The 18,529-nt window shown below is 41.8% G+C and overlaps 1 protein-coding gene across 1 annotated transcript in view; it reads left to right on the top strand.

Moving 5' to 3' along the window:
* Nucleotides 1-478: 478 nt before the first annotated feature.
* ERp44 (Endoplasmic reticulum protein 44) overlaps nucleotides 479-18,529 on the top strand; it is a 32,280-nt gene continuing 14,229 nt past the window's right edge. Inside the window, exon 1 of the mRNA XM_065233581.1 lies at nucleotides 479-815. Coding sequence (XP_065089653.1) covers nucleotides 768-815 — 48 coding nt within the window. The 5' untranslated portion in view covers nucleotides 479-767. The remainder of the gene's footprint in view (nucleotides 816-18,529) is intronic.

Here is an 18,529-nt window from a genome sequence, read left to right as displayed (position 1 = left end):
ATTCATTTGTTTCACTTATATATTTTGCCAAAACATCAACCTTATACATTCCATAAGAAAAACCATATAGGTCCTATAAGAATGCATAAAGGTATGTGTGACTGCTTGTACACTTCATTTGACATATAAGCTTCATTAACTTTTTGCAAAGTGTCTGCTTATTAGTTGACTTATACATTTTATGAATAATCAGCAATAGAAATTTGCCAAAAGGTATAAGGAGATTTCTATCCGTGTATGGAACTAAAAAATCGGTAAAAATACTCCTATACCCGTAGTTCTGGCAACGCTAGCCAGAGCATCATGATCTGCAGAGGCGTTACTACCTGTTACGATTTACCCTCCCTGCGCATTTTCCACCTTTTTTTTCCAAAGATTCCAACGAAACGTCAAACGCAGTTTCTTTTGCTGTCCCATCAGCTTTTGCTGGCTTTTGCGTTTTGATGTATGCGTGTGTCGTGTCGTCGTCGTCGTCGTCGCTTTCGTCGGCAGCTCGGAAACTGTCTGGTGGTTATTGAAGTGAAGTGCAGCAGCCAAGTGCAAGTCTGTGATCGCGAAAAATCCTTCCCAAAACTAGCCTGGACCGGTGGACAAGCAAGGCAGACGTCCGACAAAACAAACAGTATTGTCCGGCTGTGGTTCGGCACCAAGGAAAAGCAGACCCTTTCGCTCCATCCCCTCGATTTGGTGGCGTGTGCGTGTTCTTTTTTAGTTCGTAATTAGTGCCCTGGTTAAGTTTCCTCCATCGGAGTGACTATCCGGTCAAGATGAATCCGCTGAGTAGTGCAAAGCTAACGATATTCAGTTATTTGATGGTGAGTAGTGTTGTGAAAGTATTATCGGAATAAGGAAAAATTAATCGTCCCAGATTTCATTGCGTCGCGCTCCCAACCACACCTGGCTGGGGGGAAGATTCTTTAATGTTTTGTCGCATTCGGTAGGGTGACTCCGCATCGTTCCCGGTGGGATTTTTTTCTTCCAGTGCGGTTATTTGCTAGGAATTAGTTCAGGATCGCCTTGATCATCCCCGTTCGAAAACATGCGTGGCAAGTTCTATGAATATCAAGCGCATATTTTTAGAGTTTTGGGGGGTTTTCGCTGTGGCATGAAACGTAGAATTCAGACCACCCCAGTGCGTGTAGCGGTATTAGTATGGAAGCTAGCCGCTAACTGGGCCTTTCAGCCAATCTCGAGCGTACAACACAACATCGGTTCTGGCGAATCAGAGGTTGACATTTTTCATGTCGCGCGGAACCTGATCATGACGACATACGACATACGGTAGTTGTTGCAGTGCTTCACGGTGTGGATCGCGCAGTAGATAAAAGCCCAGTGTCGGAAGTGTGTATCATAAAATACCATCTTCGTGAGAATCTTATCTACTGCCGGACGAGACATGCGTTAATTGATTGACCTCGTAAGATGTTTGATATGGTCTTCTTGTCCATCGCCACGAGCGTCGCCCGTTTTGCTTGGGGCTAATTAATTCACCGCGACGAAACAGGCTCAGCTTGTTTGCATTCTTCCGTAGGTGTTGTAGTAGTAGGCAGGAGCATTATTAGCGCGTTCTCAATTTAGGGACTAGCCTAACGGAACGAATTAGTTGCATACTTATTGGATTAGGACCGATGCTTATCAGCGACTTGCTAAGGGCTAGTTGATTCGAGCTGTGTTGTACAGGCTCCAATCAACGTGTTTCGCGTCTAGAGTCATTGATCGAGTAGGGGTGAGGGAAATATATTCGCTGGCTGCGCTCATATAATAGGTAATCGTATATCGCTACATAACGTAATCGTCTTCAGCAGCGTCGTTTGCATTGATCTTCGCGAAGATGGATCCGCGTTTCTTTTTTAATGTTGTCTTATAAATTCTCAAACGAAGGCACCTAGGAGGAGGAGGAGCGTTTTCACTTTCTCTGAAAGGTCAACTGAAGTGAATTCAGCTCTGAATGTATGATGGTGTATACCAATAGGGGTACACATCGTCGGGTTCATGCAATACTGCCAGAACTCAAATTTCCCCATTCGTTCGTTTTTGTTTTCCTCTAGTTTGGAAGATACTTCCGGTAAAAATTGGGAGAATCTTCCGGGAAAAGTCGGAAGAAACTTTCAGAGTAGCTGGAAAACACTTTCAGGGGAAGCGAGAAGAATTTTTTGGGAAGAGCTTCCTGCAATAGTTGGTTTAAATTCTTGGAAATTTAAAGTTGTCAACAAATTCAGGGAAGTCGAAAGAAACTTCCGGGTGGAATGTATTGATATCTTCCGGGAGAAATCAAAACATTAAAATTAAGTCGATAACACAATTCAATGTTTAATGGATCCTTCTATAGAAGTTCAAAAATAAACATGTTGATGAACAACTATAAAAAAATAACTTATTACCTCACTTATCACAGGACAACAATATTTCCCGATTCACGGGAACTTCCGGGAACATACATCAGCTGTTTTCGAGCTACCCTCAAATCTTTTCGCTTTGAAATTTTCTTAAAAGTCTCTTTTTTTTTTCCTTGTCGGGTATTTTCATCACTGCGACCATTTTTCTGATCTATTGTGATATATTCCCCATTTTTTTTTCTTTAGCTATATCAAGATGCCGTATCACTATTATTAGGAGTGATCGCCATCGTTTGACTAATAGCATTATCCCAGCACGGCATTATACTTCGAATAAAGTGCACTGCCGTACTGGGAGTTGTTCTTCAAATGTCAAAGGGTTCTATCAGCCCCTTGTCGAAGAACTTACGCCTTTTATTGAAAATTGCCGGACAGTGGCATAGCAAATGTTCCGAGTCTTCCTTTTCTATGCCACAGAAGCGACATACATCATCTTGAAGTTTTCCAATCAGCTTCAAGTGATAACGGCTCGGACAATGACCTGTTATAAGACCTGCATATATACTAAGATCTTTCTTAGAAAGTTCCAGGATTTTGTGGGTCACAGAAATGTTTGGATTATTAAATCGCTTCGACTGCCTAGCAATGGAAGTGTTCTTCCAGTTTTCCTCCACTTTTGAAGATTCCCACGCTTTTAGCTCCATTCTAAGAGATGCAGCCGATAAGCCACAAAAGGGCTCTGGCCCGATGAACTTATGAGAAGATCCGAGTCTTGCTAGTGCATCAGCTCTTTCATTTCCCTCAATCCCGCAATGACCAGGAACCCAATATAAGTTGACTTGATTATGACAAGACAATTTTTGAAGTGATTGAACACACTCCCAGACAAGTTTTGATGTACATGTCGCCGACTTTAAAGCATTTAGAGCAGCTTGACTGTCGGACATGACGCATATATTTGAACTCTTATAGTTTCTACGCAAACATATAACGGAACACTCTAAAATTGCTTGGATTTCAGCTTGGAACACAGTTGGCCATCTGTCCATAGGAACCGATATTTCTATCCCTGGGCCAGTTACTCCTGCTCCCACTTGATTGTTCAATCTTGAACCATCTGTATAAAAAACAATCGATCCTGGACGAAGAACCGGGCCACCAAATTGCCATGAATTACGCCCAGGGTCAACTACACTGAGGAAATAATTCGTTGGAATTTCATACGAAATGTTTATGGAATTTAACCAAAAGAATTTATTTTGAATTTCATACGATAGAAATATGAACGCGCACCTTTGTTATCATTTATGTTTTTTGCAGTAGACACATATGGATTTCATAAATGTGTCGTATGAAAATGATACGTTATGAGTATGAAATTTACGTTTCATTCGTATGAATTAGAAACGAGAGGAATACGAAAAGCAATCGAATCAACTATGAAATTCATTGTAGCTATTTGTAGTTTTTTCCTGGAAAATAATTAGATACATGTAATCATAAATTCATATTTATTTTTTAAACAAAGAAAATTTTTAGTTTGCGTTGCATTTGAGTTTTTGTATTATAAACAACATCACTCAAAAATTACCCTTTAAATTTTAAGTGCTGGGACTACAATCTGCCTGGCTATTGATGCCACTGGTTCCAACTTTAACTCAGTTATGTCCGTTATCGCAACAGAATTGCAGTAACCGCAGTATTTTGATGTTAGGCAGATTCTGTGGACACATTGATAGTAAATATTTGAAATAATCTTTACATTACCTTCTTACGTTTTGTTCTAGTCCAAATCAAATCGCTCTTCTGGATCTACCAGTATGCGATAATGGTTGTTATTAAAGCCATACACTCTATAATTTTAAATATGTAGGTAGGATCCGGAAAATTATTTAGAATTCAGCGTTTTTACCTCTCAATACAGCCCAAGTTTCCGCCGGAACTTTAACGTACGCTAGTAATTTCGATTCGGACGCCATATTGTTTTGTTTTGAACAGCGTTTCATACGAACGACGTATGATTTTTGTCACACAAGATCAACTCATAAAGTTCATTGCAGTCTCGTATGAAATTTAGACTCATTTCGTATGGGAATCATTTTTGAGTCATGTAATTATCATACGCATGCTATGAATAACATACGTGTCGTATGAAACTATTTCCAGAGCTCAAAATGCTTGTTCATACGAAACATATTATGAAAATCGTAATTCTAATTTCCTCAGTGTACTCGAAAAAGTCGATTGAAATTATATCTTTTCTCCATCCAGTCTTCGTTGTTCCTTACTAGAGGGTTGATACTAACAGTTTTTAGAATCGTAAGATGTCCTCTAAGATCTCCTTCAAAGAGTTTCACTGACCTTGTAATCCTTAGAGCACACTTTTCGGCTTCTAATTGTACAAATTGATGCAATGGTAGCATATAAAGCAAAGCATCCAATGCCTTCGATGGTGTTCTTCTCATTGCACCTGTTATTGAGAGAGTTGCTAACCTTTGGAGTTTTTCTAACTTTCTCTGAACAACACTCTCTTTTGTTTTTGGCCACCAGACCAATCCACCATAAGTAATCCTGGGTTTCACAATTGACCACTTTGTCAAGCAGTTTTGGCGTGACTTTCTACCAGCGATTTCACAAAACTGGACCAAATAATTTATATTTTTTTATGAAACGCACAAATGTTGGCTACTTTTCTCGAGGTTCTAGAAGAAAAAATCTCAAAATAATGTTTTATTTCAAAGTTCGAGTGGTAGTAAACGTCATTTTAAGTGCTCGAATAAAATGGTTAATTGCCGAGTAAATCCAATGGATCAATTTCGGTTTCAGTCCCCACTGTTTACCGAATGTTCTTTTGCATATCCATAGAGCATTAGTAGCTTTGTTTATTGCCTGCTCTAGGTGCATATTCCAATTAAGTTTACTATCGAGGATTACTCCAAGATATTTGACTGCATTAGAAAGTTCCAAAAGTGTGCCTTTCAATCTTATGTTGTCTAATGAAAATTTCTTCCTTCGGGTAAATGGCACGATAGTAGTATCACACCACGATGAGACAAAATTTAAAGCAATTTGCATTCTGTTAGCGATAATACAATCATATTTGCCACGTACAATTATGACTATATCATCTGCGAAGCCAATTATTTCGAAGCCATGGGCTATTAAATTTTTGAGAAGATCATCAACTATTAAAGACCACAATAGATGTAATAACACGCCTCCTTGCGGGCATCCTTTGGTTGCTCTTACACTGATGAGTGAGCTTCCAAGGTTTGCTGATATTTTTCTTTTTGATAACATTTCATTGATCCAATTTACAATGCTTTGATCGAAACCATTTTTCATCATAGCTGTAGTCATTGAATCGTGATATGAATTATCGAATGCACCTTCAATGTCAAGGAATGCAGCAAGTGAAATTTTCTTTGCTTCAAAAGATCTTTCTAGTTTTGTAACAACCGTATGGAGTGCTGTTACTGATGACTTACCTTCCTGGTATGCAAATTGATATTTGCTCAGAGGATTTGTGACTAAATATGATGACTTTATGTGTTCATCTATTATTTTTTCCATTATTTTTAGCAAAATAGACGATAAGCTTATTGGCCTGAAGGATTTTGGTGAAGTTTTATCCTTTTTATTAGCCTTGGGAATAAAAATAACCCGCACTTGTCGCCACACTGCCGGTATATAGCTTAATATTAAGCTTGCTCGAAATATCTTTGTTAGAATAGGCATTACAACCGCTTTTCCCTTCTGTAGTAGTACAGGAAAAATTCCATCCCTACCTGGTGACTTGAAAGGCTCAAAGGAGTCAATCGCCAATTCAACTTTTCTTTCAGTAAAGATTTTGTTGGCCAAAGTGCAAGCATCAGCTCTTGTTCTGTCTAACTCAGTCGTTTCATTCAATATTTCATGAATATCCGTCCTGGTTTCATCGATACCAATTGCTGTTGTCGTCACGTTTTGGTCTTCATTTGAATTAATAATAGAACATGGAAAATGCGTTCTCATCATCAACTCTAACGTTTCATTTGTAGAAGTAGTAAAAGAGCCATCCTCTTTTTCAAAGTGCCCAGACCATTGGAATGATCTTTAGCGAGTATTTTCTGCAACCTAGCAGTTGCTGGAGTATTTTCAATGTTCTCACATGTATGCCTCCAGTGTATCCTCTTTGATCTCCGTATTTCCTTATTATAGGCGGTGAGGGATTCCTTATATTGTTCCCACTGTTGTGTTCGTTTAGCCCTATTGAAAAGCTTCCGGGCTTTTTTACGAAGTTTCTGTAGCCTGTTGTTCCACCAAGGTACATCCCTGTTTGTAGAGCGTTCCTTTTCGATGCAACTCTCATAAAAGGCATGTTGGATCAAATTTGAAAGTTGTTTAGAACTATTCTCAAGTTCTTCACAAGTGTTTAAGTTAATTGCTATCGTGTCTCTTTTTGCCACTAGCTCTGAATTATATAGCTCCCAGTTCGTTTTCCTAGGATCTCTAAAAGTTTGTGTGACCTGTTGACCAGCCTCATATTCAAATAATATTTGCCTGTGATCAGACAAAGATATTTCGTCTGACCAGCGAATCCAAACACATAAAGCAACCAACGATACAGACAAAACGGTTGCTACGACTACCATGACAAACTCGCTCTATAATATAGCTCGATCCGAGTGGTAGAAGGATAATGATATATTGCTTGCCTGCTTTGTTGCAATATACACGGATGAGGACACAGCTTGATATGAATCGAGAAAAGACATAACAAAAAAAATCCCATTAACACACGTGTATCATCTTCGGCTTTACTTCGTGAAGCAGCTTGCCAACAATTTGCTCGTTTCCTTCTACCGCCCCGAGTTAGTTGTGTCGCACGGGCTGCTTGTCATGAAAAAGAACGAAGAAGATTATATCATTATTACTTTTCACTTCTGACATAGCGTTATTATTCGGTTCGTTGATCGCTTGTCATTTTATCATTTGGAGATATTTTTGATTCCTTGCGTCTGACACATGCCAATTTTTGATTTTGTCTGAGATTATTGGACTACACAAAGTCAAATCAAGAACTTCTTGTCTAATTGCATTTATAAATGTTGGAGCATCTCCTCTGTTACATATATCTATATCATTGTTGGAAATATAATCTAAAAGTTACTCACCTCTGGTATTGATGTCCGTGCTAGCCCATATTGTGTGATGAGCATTTGCATCACATCCAATTATAAATGCCTTATTTTGTTTCTTGCAGTATGAAACAAACGCCGCTACTTCTGGTGGAGGTACATCTCCCAGGTCTCCTGGAAAGTATGCTGAAGCAATATATATTTCCGTTTTCCCGTGAGTTGTTGGAACCTCCATCAGGACCGTAACAATGTCTCTTTTTATAAATTCTGTAATAGGAACTAAATTTACTCTTCCATTTACTAAAATTGCAGCTCTTGGAGCTAATTGCTCTTCATCGTAAATTAACTTACAAGATTTTGTAGGAACTCCTAATATCCTACTTTTATTTGTCCATGGCTCCTGGATAAGGGCAATGTCCAGTGTTCTCTCTGTGAACCTTTTACAAAGTACAGCAGTTGCTCCCTTTGCATGGTGAAGGTTCACTTGAACAAATTTGATTTTATTGTTGTTGAAGTTGTTGTTGTTCACCGCTCGCATGGGGATTTAGTTCTTCCCCAACATTGGTTTTGCGGTTCCCCTTATTTTGATTGTTTTCTGCTTGGATCCTAGTAATTTTGTATCCTGGCTTCAATCCTTGCTTTGTGGTGTATTCTTTTCTTTTCTTTTGTCACCGACTGTATTTGTAGTGTAGCCAGGAGCATTACGGTTTGTTTTTTTGCTCTCGACACCACTTGGTCCTGGGATTTTGTCAATTTGATCTACGATCATCTTGTCATCGCCAGTGCCTACGTGGGTCTTTTGAGATTCACCATCATCCCTTTGCCCTGGTCTTTCATTACCATCATGTAGATTTCTCTTCTGGAACTTTTTTCTTATGTTGGCATTTCCACACTTGAAATCAAGGATGAATTTACTGTTTTTGATGGAATTCAAGGATCCTCCGTCGACAGTGAAAACTAGTTCTACATGTTGGTTTTTTACGTTGCGCTGCAGTATCCTCCATGCATCAACAGCCAACCCATCGTTTTGACTTTCTAGGAGAGTCAGAATTTCTTCATTTTTGTCCTCTGAACTCCAAGGGAAGAAACCAATGAGTATTTCAGGACGCGGGATTTCCTTTTCATCCACTGCTAACAGCTCTGCCCCTGACCAGGGAGTTACTGTAGAAATAATGCTTTTTAGCCAGTCTGCAGTTTCTTTATTTTTACAGACTATGACTAAATAGCCCGAAAGTCTCTTTAGAATTCGATTGGGATTTTCCTCAGAATCTCCTGAAACGCTACTCAGAATTTCTTTGGAAATACAATCAACTCTTCACAACTGGATAATATCGAGTTAAATACCCATAGAACAAATTAATTTAATGACGATGTGTTCTTTGTTCTTCGAACTAGGAATATTTTTTAGAGATCCAAGACATGAACCCGTTTTTCTAGGATCTGGGACGTATTTCAGTTTCAAGGTTTCGTACTTCTTTTTGTTCCGTTGCAACTAGCCTTCACATATGGCTAAATCTAGTGTGGTCAATCTTTTAAGTTTATTTATTAAGTTCATTATCATTAATCTAAACTTGAAAGATTTACAGGGTTTCGTACTCATGAAAAGTTTCTACAGTTGTACAAACTCGTGTTCTCTTTATACCCCGTTCACATTACAGCCTATATCACGTAATATAGTGTGTCTTGCAATGAGCACTCATACATAGGATTTCCAATGAAAACTAGATGTATTAGTGCTCATTGCAAGACAGCGTTTATCACGTGATATACGCTGTAATGTGAACGGGGTATTAAGACGCAGCGTTATCAACTGTCAAACTCCGTAGGGTGGTTTTTCAATTCGCTTTCATCGGAAAGGGTGTATCCACAGTTGCTCCCCCAGTTAAATCAAGAACCGAACACGGTGACCGTGCAGCCGTCAGTCGGGGTCCTTACTTCAGATGTAAACTGGTCCTTAAGTCGATCGATACTAATGCTCTGCTTCTTTCATGCAACCAACACTTCGAAGATTTTTTCACCACGCTTGATAACTTCATATGGTCCTTCGTAAGAGCGCTGTGAGGAACGCTTCAATGCATCAATTCGAACTAAGACGTGATCACCGACAAACCGACATGAATGATCATACAAATTACTAAGAAATTTCTGATCAAAACACAAAGCTGAAATCTGCCACCGTGTTCGCGGAAAATATTTATCTTAGCCACGAACACGCGTACAAAATTTATAAGTTGGTTCGTGTCTAATCTATTTCGGACAAATTATTTTTTATCTAGATAAAAAATTTCTATGGTTTTGACAGTTGGGATCGCTGCACATATGAATCGGCCGTTATCAGTAGCGTTTCCTTAACTTCAATCACCTGTGCACCAACTCTTAAAACATAGACAATTTTCAAAATATTGCTTGGATAGATTTCGAGTAAACTAGAAGATAAAGTGTATTTTTCAACCGATTCGAGTATGAATATGGCATTAAATCTGATTTTGAAAGTTGGAGCACAGGTAAAAAGTGAGGTTACAAGACGCCAGTGGCCGTTGTGGATTCTCGATCAAGAGTTAAGTTTAAGATTCATGTCGGTGACATGACTGCAACTGTGTACAAATCGCTTTTGGAAACCGAATTTCCGCAAACGCTTCGTGGAGTTATCTGGCAAAAGCTGTTCGATCGATGTCTGTCGTTGGAGCGTCGTAAAAACTATCCAGGTACTTTTAGTGCCTGGCCATACACCAACTCAGCAGCAGAGCATTATAGCACCGACGAAATTATAGATCGTCACGGAAGGCACTGCGTAATCCTAGGAGTACCATAGGTAACTGATCACTCCAAGTTTGCACATTAATGCAACTTTGCGTGTTCGATGCTGGCGCTCCACCCCGAAATAGTTCAGATTCAAACTGGCGTCCCTGATCCGATGTTATAATCTCCGGTGTACCACAAAACGAGCGATCCACTCAGGTGTCAGCAGCTTACCAACTGCTGGTGCGGTTATATCCGGAAGTGGGATGGCTTCTGGCCAACGTGTAAAGCGGTCCACGATGGTGAGAAGATAGCGGTGTCCTTGAGACGGCGGCGGAAGTGGACCGACGAGGTCATTGTGGATATGCCAAAATCAAGATTTCGGGAGATTGAACGTGCCCAAAGGAGTAACGGTGTGACGATTTACCTTAGATGCCTGACAATCAGTACAGCTGCGAACGAAATCCTTGATGACTTTGCTCATAGGCGGCGACACAATTCTGTCGGAGATCAATCGCCTAGTTGCGCTTGCGCCAAGGTGTGCCACACCGTGGAAATGATGTGGCAAATTGAGGCGATAGGCAGTCGTAGCTGTTCTATTTTGAGGCTGGATGACTTCATTAGTTTTGCTCGCGGTCAAGTCGATAGAGGTTACAGCTTCGATTCGGGACATTGTGCCACCTACGGTGTTCTCCAAACCGCGGATATGACTAATATCCGTTGAGAACTGTGAAATATACCGCAGATGTCGTTCATCGTGGTAGCCTACTGGGTGAGTTATAATGACAGATTTGCGACCTTCTACAAAATAGCGAAAGTATTTCTAGATAGAGCTGGAATTAGGGCGTAACAGCTTTTGTAAACAATGACTTCTCTCGATGATTTCTAGAAAGCCCAGGCTCGCCCACTCAAATCAACGTCACCATCGGTAGGGGAAGACTTCCCCTTCCCGTTGGATTGCGTGGGCGTGCCTTGAGTTTCGAGAAATCATCGACAGAAGTTATTGTTTACAAAAGCTGTTACGCCCTAATTCCAGCTCTATCAATATTTAACTGCCATTTTCATTGCCGTCAGTTCAAGCCCAAATGCCGAGTAATTCGTTGAGAATCAGCAAACTTTTCGGAAAAGAATCCGAGCGGGTGCCAAGTTGTCCCAGATAACTGCTAAAGAACTGCTCCCGCGGAGGTACTTGAAGCGTCGACCATGAGAGCCAGTGGTTTGTCAGAATCCGGATAGTAGAGCAAAGTAACTTCTTTTAACGAATGTTTGCAACGATCAAAAGCGAGCCTGGAAGTATCACGCCATTTCACGGTTCTAGTATCGTTTTTCCGTTGTCTGGTATAAATTTTCGTATCTCCGACTGCATGTCAACAGCCTTGGGAACAGTGATGCAAAATATCATGACAATCACTCGACACTCGTCAACGTAACAACCGACTATCGCTGATAGTACATTTTGCCACGCAGTGAGAGGTAAATTTGGGTAGAATCCACCCAGATCCGTCAAAACTGAACTTACCCAAAAATGGGTAAACTGTGTTGGGAGTGACAAGTTGACAAATGAACAACGTCGATCGGATTGATGTCAATGTTGTTCATTTGTCAACTTGTCACTCCCAACACAGTTTACCCATTCTTGGGTAGGTTCAGTTTTGACGGATCTGGGTGGATTCTACCCAAATTTGGGTAGTTTTGAAATAGCGTGTACGATGATGAGAAAAAGCAAAACGACAGAAGAAAATGAAAACAATGCCTACGCATTCCAAGTTCGTCTCGGCACGCGCGACTGTGTGAGTTTCCAAAAAAGCTGGCAAAATCAAACGGAAGCTGTTGGGATCACTCACCAACACACTCACATGAGCAAGCAAAGCATCAACTGCTTCAAAACGAGCACATATGAGTGTCGTGATTGTCGGGAATGACCAGATCGGTGATGGATCAATACCGAAGACGACATTCACCAGTTGCTTTTTACTACTTTCGTCAACTTGATGTATAGTCATGAGGAGAGCTTCGACAAGCACATTGATAGGAATGTACCAGGCGTTACTACCATCAGCTGTTTGACGATCGTGATTGTGATAGGTCGCAACTCTGCTTGGGAATAAAACGCTTGTATAAAGATCTCCAAGCGCAATCTAAAATCCAACATCCTTATATAAAAATGAAGAAGAAGAAGAACCAAAAAGGTATCGCGATATCACAACTACTTAATAAGGTAGCGCGCGGTCCCTCGCACACTTTTGTGCATCTGGAGAACTCTATATGTTAATAAGGGCTAAGAACCTCCGTAGCTCCTGTCATAAGTAGCTTTTAGTTTGCCACAGCTTGAACCCGGGTCGGTAACGGTCGAATACCGTCTTGGTCAACTACGTAACCTAGAAATTCAACGCTCGACTGCGCAAATTTGCTTTTTGTTACGTTGATCACCAGACCATTTTGCTGCAGTCTTCGAAACACTTCTTCAACATCTGACGCAATACATATATCGTCGATGAACACGACGACGTAATCTAGATCGTCAAAGATTTTGTTCATGAAACGCTGGAACGTTTGACTGGCATTGCGAAGGCCGAATTGCCTGCGCGTGAACTCATAAAGGAGTAATCACTGCAGTTTTGGGAATGTCCTTTTCTTCTGCAGGAATTTGGTGATACGGTCGTTCCAAATCAAGAGTAGTGAAGATTCGCTTACCTTGCAATGAATTCAGCAGCATGCACATGTGGCACTGGATATCTATCCGGGATGGTGAGCATACGGTAGTCGCCCACAAATCTCCACTGTCCATTTTTCTTCGGGACACTGGAATAGCGTGGCCCAGCTGCTACACGAAGGTCTACAAATTATAAGTTCTGCCATCAACACGAACTCCTCTTTAGCTGCTTTCAGTTTATCAGGAGGCCATTATCCTAACCTTAGAAGCGACTGATGGCCCTTTTGTTTCGAGGTGATGTGTGACATCATGCTGAACATCGGCACAGACAGTAGCCGGAAGGGTAATATGACGATACTTGACAATGGTCCACGTCGATGGTGGTGATCGTATGCACATCAGTGGTCATCACACTGCCAGAGGAATAATGTTTGGTTTTTGCGTCGACGAGGGTTTTGTTTTTTAAGGCAACCAGTAGGCCGAAGTGTGCCAACAGGTCAGCTCCAATTATAGGTTGGCTGACGTCGGCCACCAAAAAGTGCCAGGTGAATCGTCTTCGTAGTCCAAGGTCAGTACGGATAAACCGTGTCGCTGGTACTAACGATACGTCCGATCCGGCGTCGATGAGAAATCGAAGTTCGGTAGTAACAAACATTCAGTTTTTTTTTTTAAGGTTGAACTGGCATGGTTGCTTGCACCGGTGAGCTCCTTGGCCGTATTTCCGATGATACCAGCACAATTCCATTTCGGCTCGCGCACGTGATGACGATCTGCTGCGTCGTTGATTCGAACCTGTTCTGAGTCGTCTGAACTCGGTACTCAGTACTACTTCCAGCTGCTCCTTAATTTGTTCGATTTCACCGTTGAAACTTCGCGCACCGGGTGGTGCTGGTGCTGATACTGCTGCGATTTGTGGTACTTCTACCATTTTATCGGCCATTTCTGCGAGCTTCGCCAGCGTCTCATCGCTGAAGGTTAGAATCGAACGAATATGCGGTGGCATACGCTGAATAAAGAGCATTTTGAGAAGGTTGTCGTTGACATTGACACCAGTGGCGAGCTCTTGCATTTCTTCCAACATGTCGCTAAGATCCGAAGCGCCGAGTAAATGTTCGAAGCGTACCTCTGCTTGAGCCTATCTATCGACCTATCAACTCTTGGACCGGGGATCAACGGCTTTACTGCCCTTCGGAGTGATCAAAGATTGTATGCCTCAGAAAATCCCGACGGCACTGTATTTTAACTTGTATTACTCCATTTACATAGTTGGAGATGCTTAACGTCAAATATTAGACTTAAAATGGTCATTTTATACGATAGATGAGGAGATGAAAGTATAGAGTTGATAGTTCCGTTAGAGTACAGCAGTGTGAAAATTGTATATAGAGAGTCAAGGTCAATTTTGAGGAAGGCACGAATCGGTTTGATCATCTCCTTTTCTGTAGGGTATCTCCCCCGCCACCACTGGCAAAAGAGATGATCGCCGATTTGCTTACGTACCTTCTCTGTGCGGAAACAGCACAGTTTCACACTCAAGTCGCGATCTGACGTAAGCATCTAATTGATAGGTTTGGAAAATTTGCTATTGTACCTTTCGACCAATGACAGCATGATTGATGGTAAGCTCCCATCATGAGTTATGTACTTTACCTAATCACAAAACTTTAACGATTTACATTGTTTATTTATTGATTTGTCTGCACCTAGCGCACGGGGTTGGACGTTAATGTTGACTAGCTCCAAAATTGCACTGCCGTCAATTCTAGCTTGTAAAGTGTCTGCGACGAACGGGGTCGTAGAGGTATCTTTTCTGTTCGGAGAGGCTCCAGATCAATCAGCTGGCAACGACTTTCATAGATGGGCAGACGAATTGGGTCTCTCCAAGGCAGCTTCCGCAGAGCGAACCGAAGAAAACGGCGTTGAACGAACTCAACTCTCTCAACTCTATTATTGTAGTTTGAACTCCAGACCACAGAACAGTATTCCAAAATGGATCGCATCAAGGAACAGTACAGTGACTTCAGACAGTAGATGTCGGAGAAACAAGGTCGACAAGGTGCTGCTTGTACGTAAGTTGAGAATCCAGAATAACACCCACGTACGATTACAGTGCCTATAAGTTCGTAGTCAAATGTGATTGGTTCTTTCTTCCGATCACTGAACACTTGTGGGGTTAACCACCGTTCTGTTAAAATTACACCAGCTGGCAAAGGCTTCGAACTGACGTTGAAGAAAGTGACAGTCATCAATCGAGCGGATTTGCAGGTAGATTTTAAGATCATCTGCATACGATAGTCGTGGGCCTTCGATGACAAAGTTCACGTCATTGAAGTAGAGTAAGAAATTTAAAGGTCCCAGGTGACTTCCGTGTGGTATTCCTGACGTAGCTAGATAGATATCGGACCGGTTGTCACCAATGGAAACCATCAGTTTTCGATCAGTGAGATATGAACGAAACCATCGCAAGAGGTTGCCGCTGACCCCAAGTCTATGCAACTTGGCAATCGCGATGGCATGGTTTAGGTGGTATATATGTCGTATGTTTGAGTCCTATCTACCATGCTTTCCCTAAGATACGCTGTCAAACACAGCAGATTTGTGGAAGTAGAACGACCGGAAGTGAAGCCTTGTTCACCACTTAGATACTGCTTACAATGAGAGAGCAGAGGCTCCATGATGACTTACTCAACATATTTCGAAACTGCACTCAACGACGTAATTCCAACCGGTGGAAACTAACGATTTTAAATTGGGTCACTCCTTGACTAGCCTATTGGTTCCAAGCAAATAGATCAACGTATCCCATTCTTGTCGAAATTCTAGTACAACACTATGTTTGTTTTGATTCGCTATGAAAGTTTGACAGATAAAATGAGGTGTTCATGGAATTTCTTATGTTTCGAGGGGGTGCATCGATTAGCTTGGGACCGAAGAGAGTACCAGAGCTGAGCCAAAAAGTTGAGCACGTTTCTTCGGAACCTTCTAGTCTTAGAGTTACCTCTATGGTAATTCCACGCTAATTATCCACATCGCGTTTGCTGCCCTGTTTGTGGACAGGAAACATATGTGCGAATTTCCAACCAGATGGAAATGTACCACTCGAGATGGACGATCGGAATAGGTGATGCAACATGCAACGGCATCAGCAAGCTGGCGATATGCTTTTTTCAGGAATACGGACAGAACGCCATCGGGTCCTGGATTGACGGACGACTTGAGTTGTGATGCGGCAGTAGAAATCATCTCCAAACCTGGCGATCTTCTCAGAAAACAAGCGGCAGATCTCCTGAGGAGTGGAAGCAACTAGGCCGGATTCTTTGCGCTGCTCATTTACGAAATTCCAGAATGAGTTCGGGTGCGACTTGAGTTTCCTCTAAATGCCTCGTTGATATCGCGAATAGCATCGACGGCTAACTCGCTTGAACTCATAATTGAGCCTAACGTAGTGACGTTTTAGCGAAAGCGAATTATCTTAATGCGGCTCTCTTGGTCGCCTTCAATCTACGTAGTTCACTCGCCTGCCAGGGAGGATGAGAAATTTTACGGTGAACGCTTGTTGGAGCGTGTCTATCAATGACATAAGCCAAGACATGTGAAAATGTTTGCGCAGTGGTTTCAGCGTTATCAGGATCAAGGATGCTCTCTCAATCTATACTAGATAGCACGTTGACGATACTACGGCGATCGGTTTTCCGGAAATCGTATGACACGAACGGGAAAATTCCGTCAAATACCCGATCGTGATTGTCATCAACAGTAGTGACAACCAAGGGAGGGTGATGATGTACTTGTTTTACTAGCGTTGAAGGTGCCGTGGAGATGAATGGAGTGGTGTCCTGAACGCTCACGAAACAGAAGTCCAAGCTACGGTTGTTCTAGTTAACTACGTGGTTTATTTGAGATAGCGTTGCTGTACCATTGCAGTCGAGAAGGCTTACTGATCCTGTGTGAAATACAAAGCGTACAGGTCCTAGGCAGAGAAAGCCGCTATTAGATGGTTTACAGGAAACGACAACTAGATTGAAGTCACCCAGACCGATTATCTCATCAATTGGTGTCGCACTCTCCATTATGGTTAAAACAGACCGGCAATGGGTATCGATAAGTTCGTTGTCACAAACCCGGTCAGATGCAATATACACCACACATAGGTACAAAGTGCGATCCCTCAGTTCTACGGTTACCCAAACTGTTGTTCGGATTTCTGTCACAGCGAAAAACCTCGTATTCGGGTCCGAAAGCGTTCGAGAATCGAGCCAAGTCTCGACAAGAACGATAACATCGTAGCACCGGTCCGATACAGCTAGGTGGTAGTCTTGAACATCAGAATTCATTCCGCCTACGTTTTGGTAGTAGAAAATGACGTCATGTTTACTACGGTTGGTGGTCGCACGAGGTAAGGCGTTTTCCCTGGAAGTCATGGAAACATCAGGCGGCGAATGGACATTAACAATCTTAAGTGGATACTCGCCATAGTGAGTAGTTGGAAGACCCCCTCTCCGAAACGACTATGAAGATCGAAGCCGGCAGATGGCAGGATTGGGGGTTTCCACAAAGCTTTCTAAAGTGCGTGCCGGGTTCCAATTAATAGAATTAGCAGCATTTCAAATTCTCTCGAATTAATTATTTGGGTTCTAGCGTGACCCAGTTCGATGGACCAGCTAGTCGGCGATTTTGAATCAGGTTGTGGTTGGTTAGATTGGTTAGTGCTATTGACTCGATTGAGCTGGTGAAAGGATTTATCGGAACAAGGCACCGCCGCCCGCAACCGGAGTGTCGTAATCGTATTAGGAATTAATGTTGTTTTCCCGGTCGTACTTTCATGCCTCATTTCGTAGTTATTCCCTTCATGTCCGCACCCTGGAGATAGCTAAGTTTGCTCTATTCCTTACCGGGGGAATTTTCGGTCTTCCAATCCAGGGGTATGGACACGTCCCTTGTCCATCCTTCTACTTTTGTTATCGGAGTGCAAAGAGTTATCTGTCAGTTTCAGTATAGATGAAGTGTCCGCACTGATTGGGCCTCAACTGTTCCGAGGATGGGGCAGAGAAATGTGCCGTTTAACATCGATTGTGCTACATTATACTGAATGTCACGTCCCCGGATGCCATAGCTTTGAATGTGAAAAGAAAGAGCAGCAATCAAAAAAGGCATAATTTAATTCGGGGTAACGGCAGGAGGATATGAAGACAGCTATAAAGATTGCCCGGGGTAGTTGAAGTTTTCCTGCAACGTAGCGTTCTATAAGCGCCTGCCTTCAACATATCTAGAGTGTCTGTAGAGACAGTGACGACACATCAAAATTGGAACAATCGATTGTTTGTCAACGACTTGGAAAACGTCATTTCTATCCAGCAGATAGTCTATCAAATGAAGGTGAAGTCATCACTCTGTATACAGGCACTCTTAACGTGGCGTTCTTTTAAAGTTGTTATTTGAGGGGGTTAGAAGGAAAGGGGTGTAAGTGATTTTGATCGATTCTCTTCATCGACTTTCTCTTTCGTTAATAATTCAGCTGCAAACACATTCCTTGATTCGTGTGCCATTCTGGATGCTACATGAGAACCTCCTTTATCAAACTATGTGGCAGAAATAGCGCAAAATCTGTTTTTAAAACTGTGGCTATCAAAAAAGAAAGTCGATGAAGAGAAGCGATCAAAGTCACTTACACCCCTTTCCTT

This window comes from Ochlerotatus camptorhynchus, unplaced genomic scaffold (assembly GCF_037179485.1).
Source record: "Ochlerotatus camptorhynchus isolate MF236.1 unplaced genomic scaffold, CSIRO-AGI_Acam_v1.1 ptg000404l, whole genome shotgun sequence".
NCBI classification, from domain to species: Eukaryota; Metazoa; Arthropoda; class Insecta; order Diptera; family Culicidae; genus Ochlerotatus; species Ochlerotatus camptorhynchus.
The sequence above is the reverse complement of the archived record's forward strand: the minus strand, read 5'-3'. Positions and strand labels throughout refer to the sequence as shown.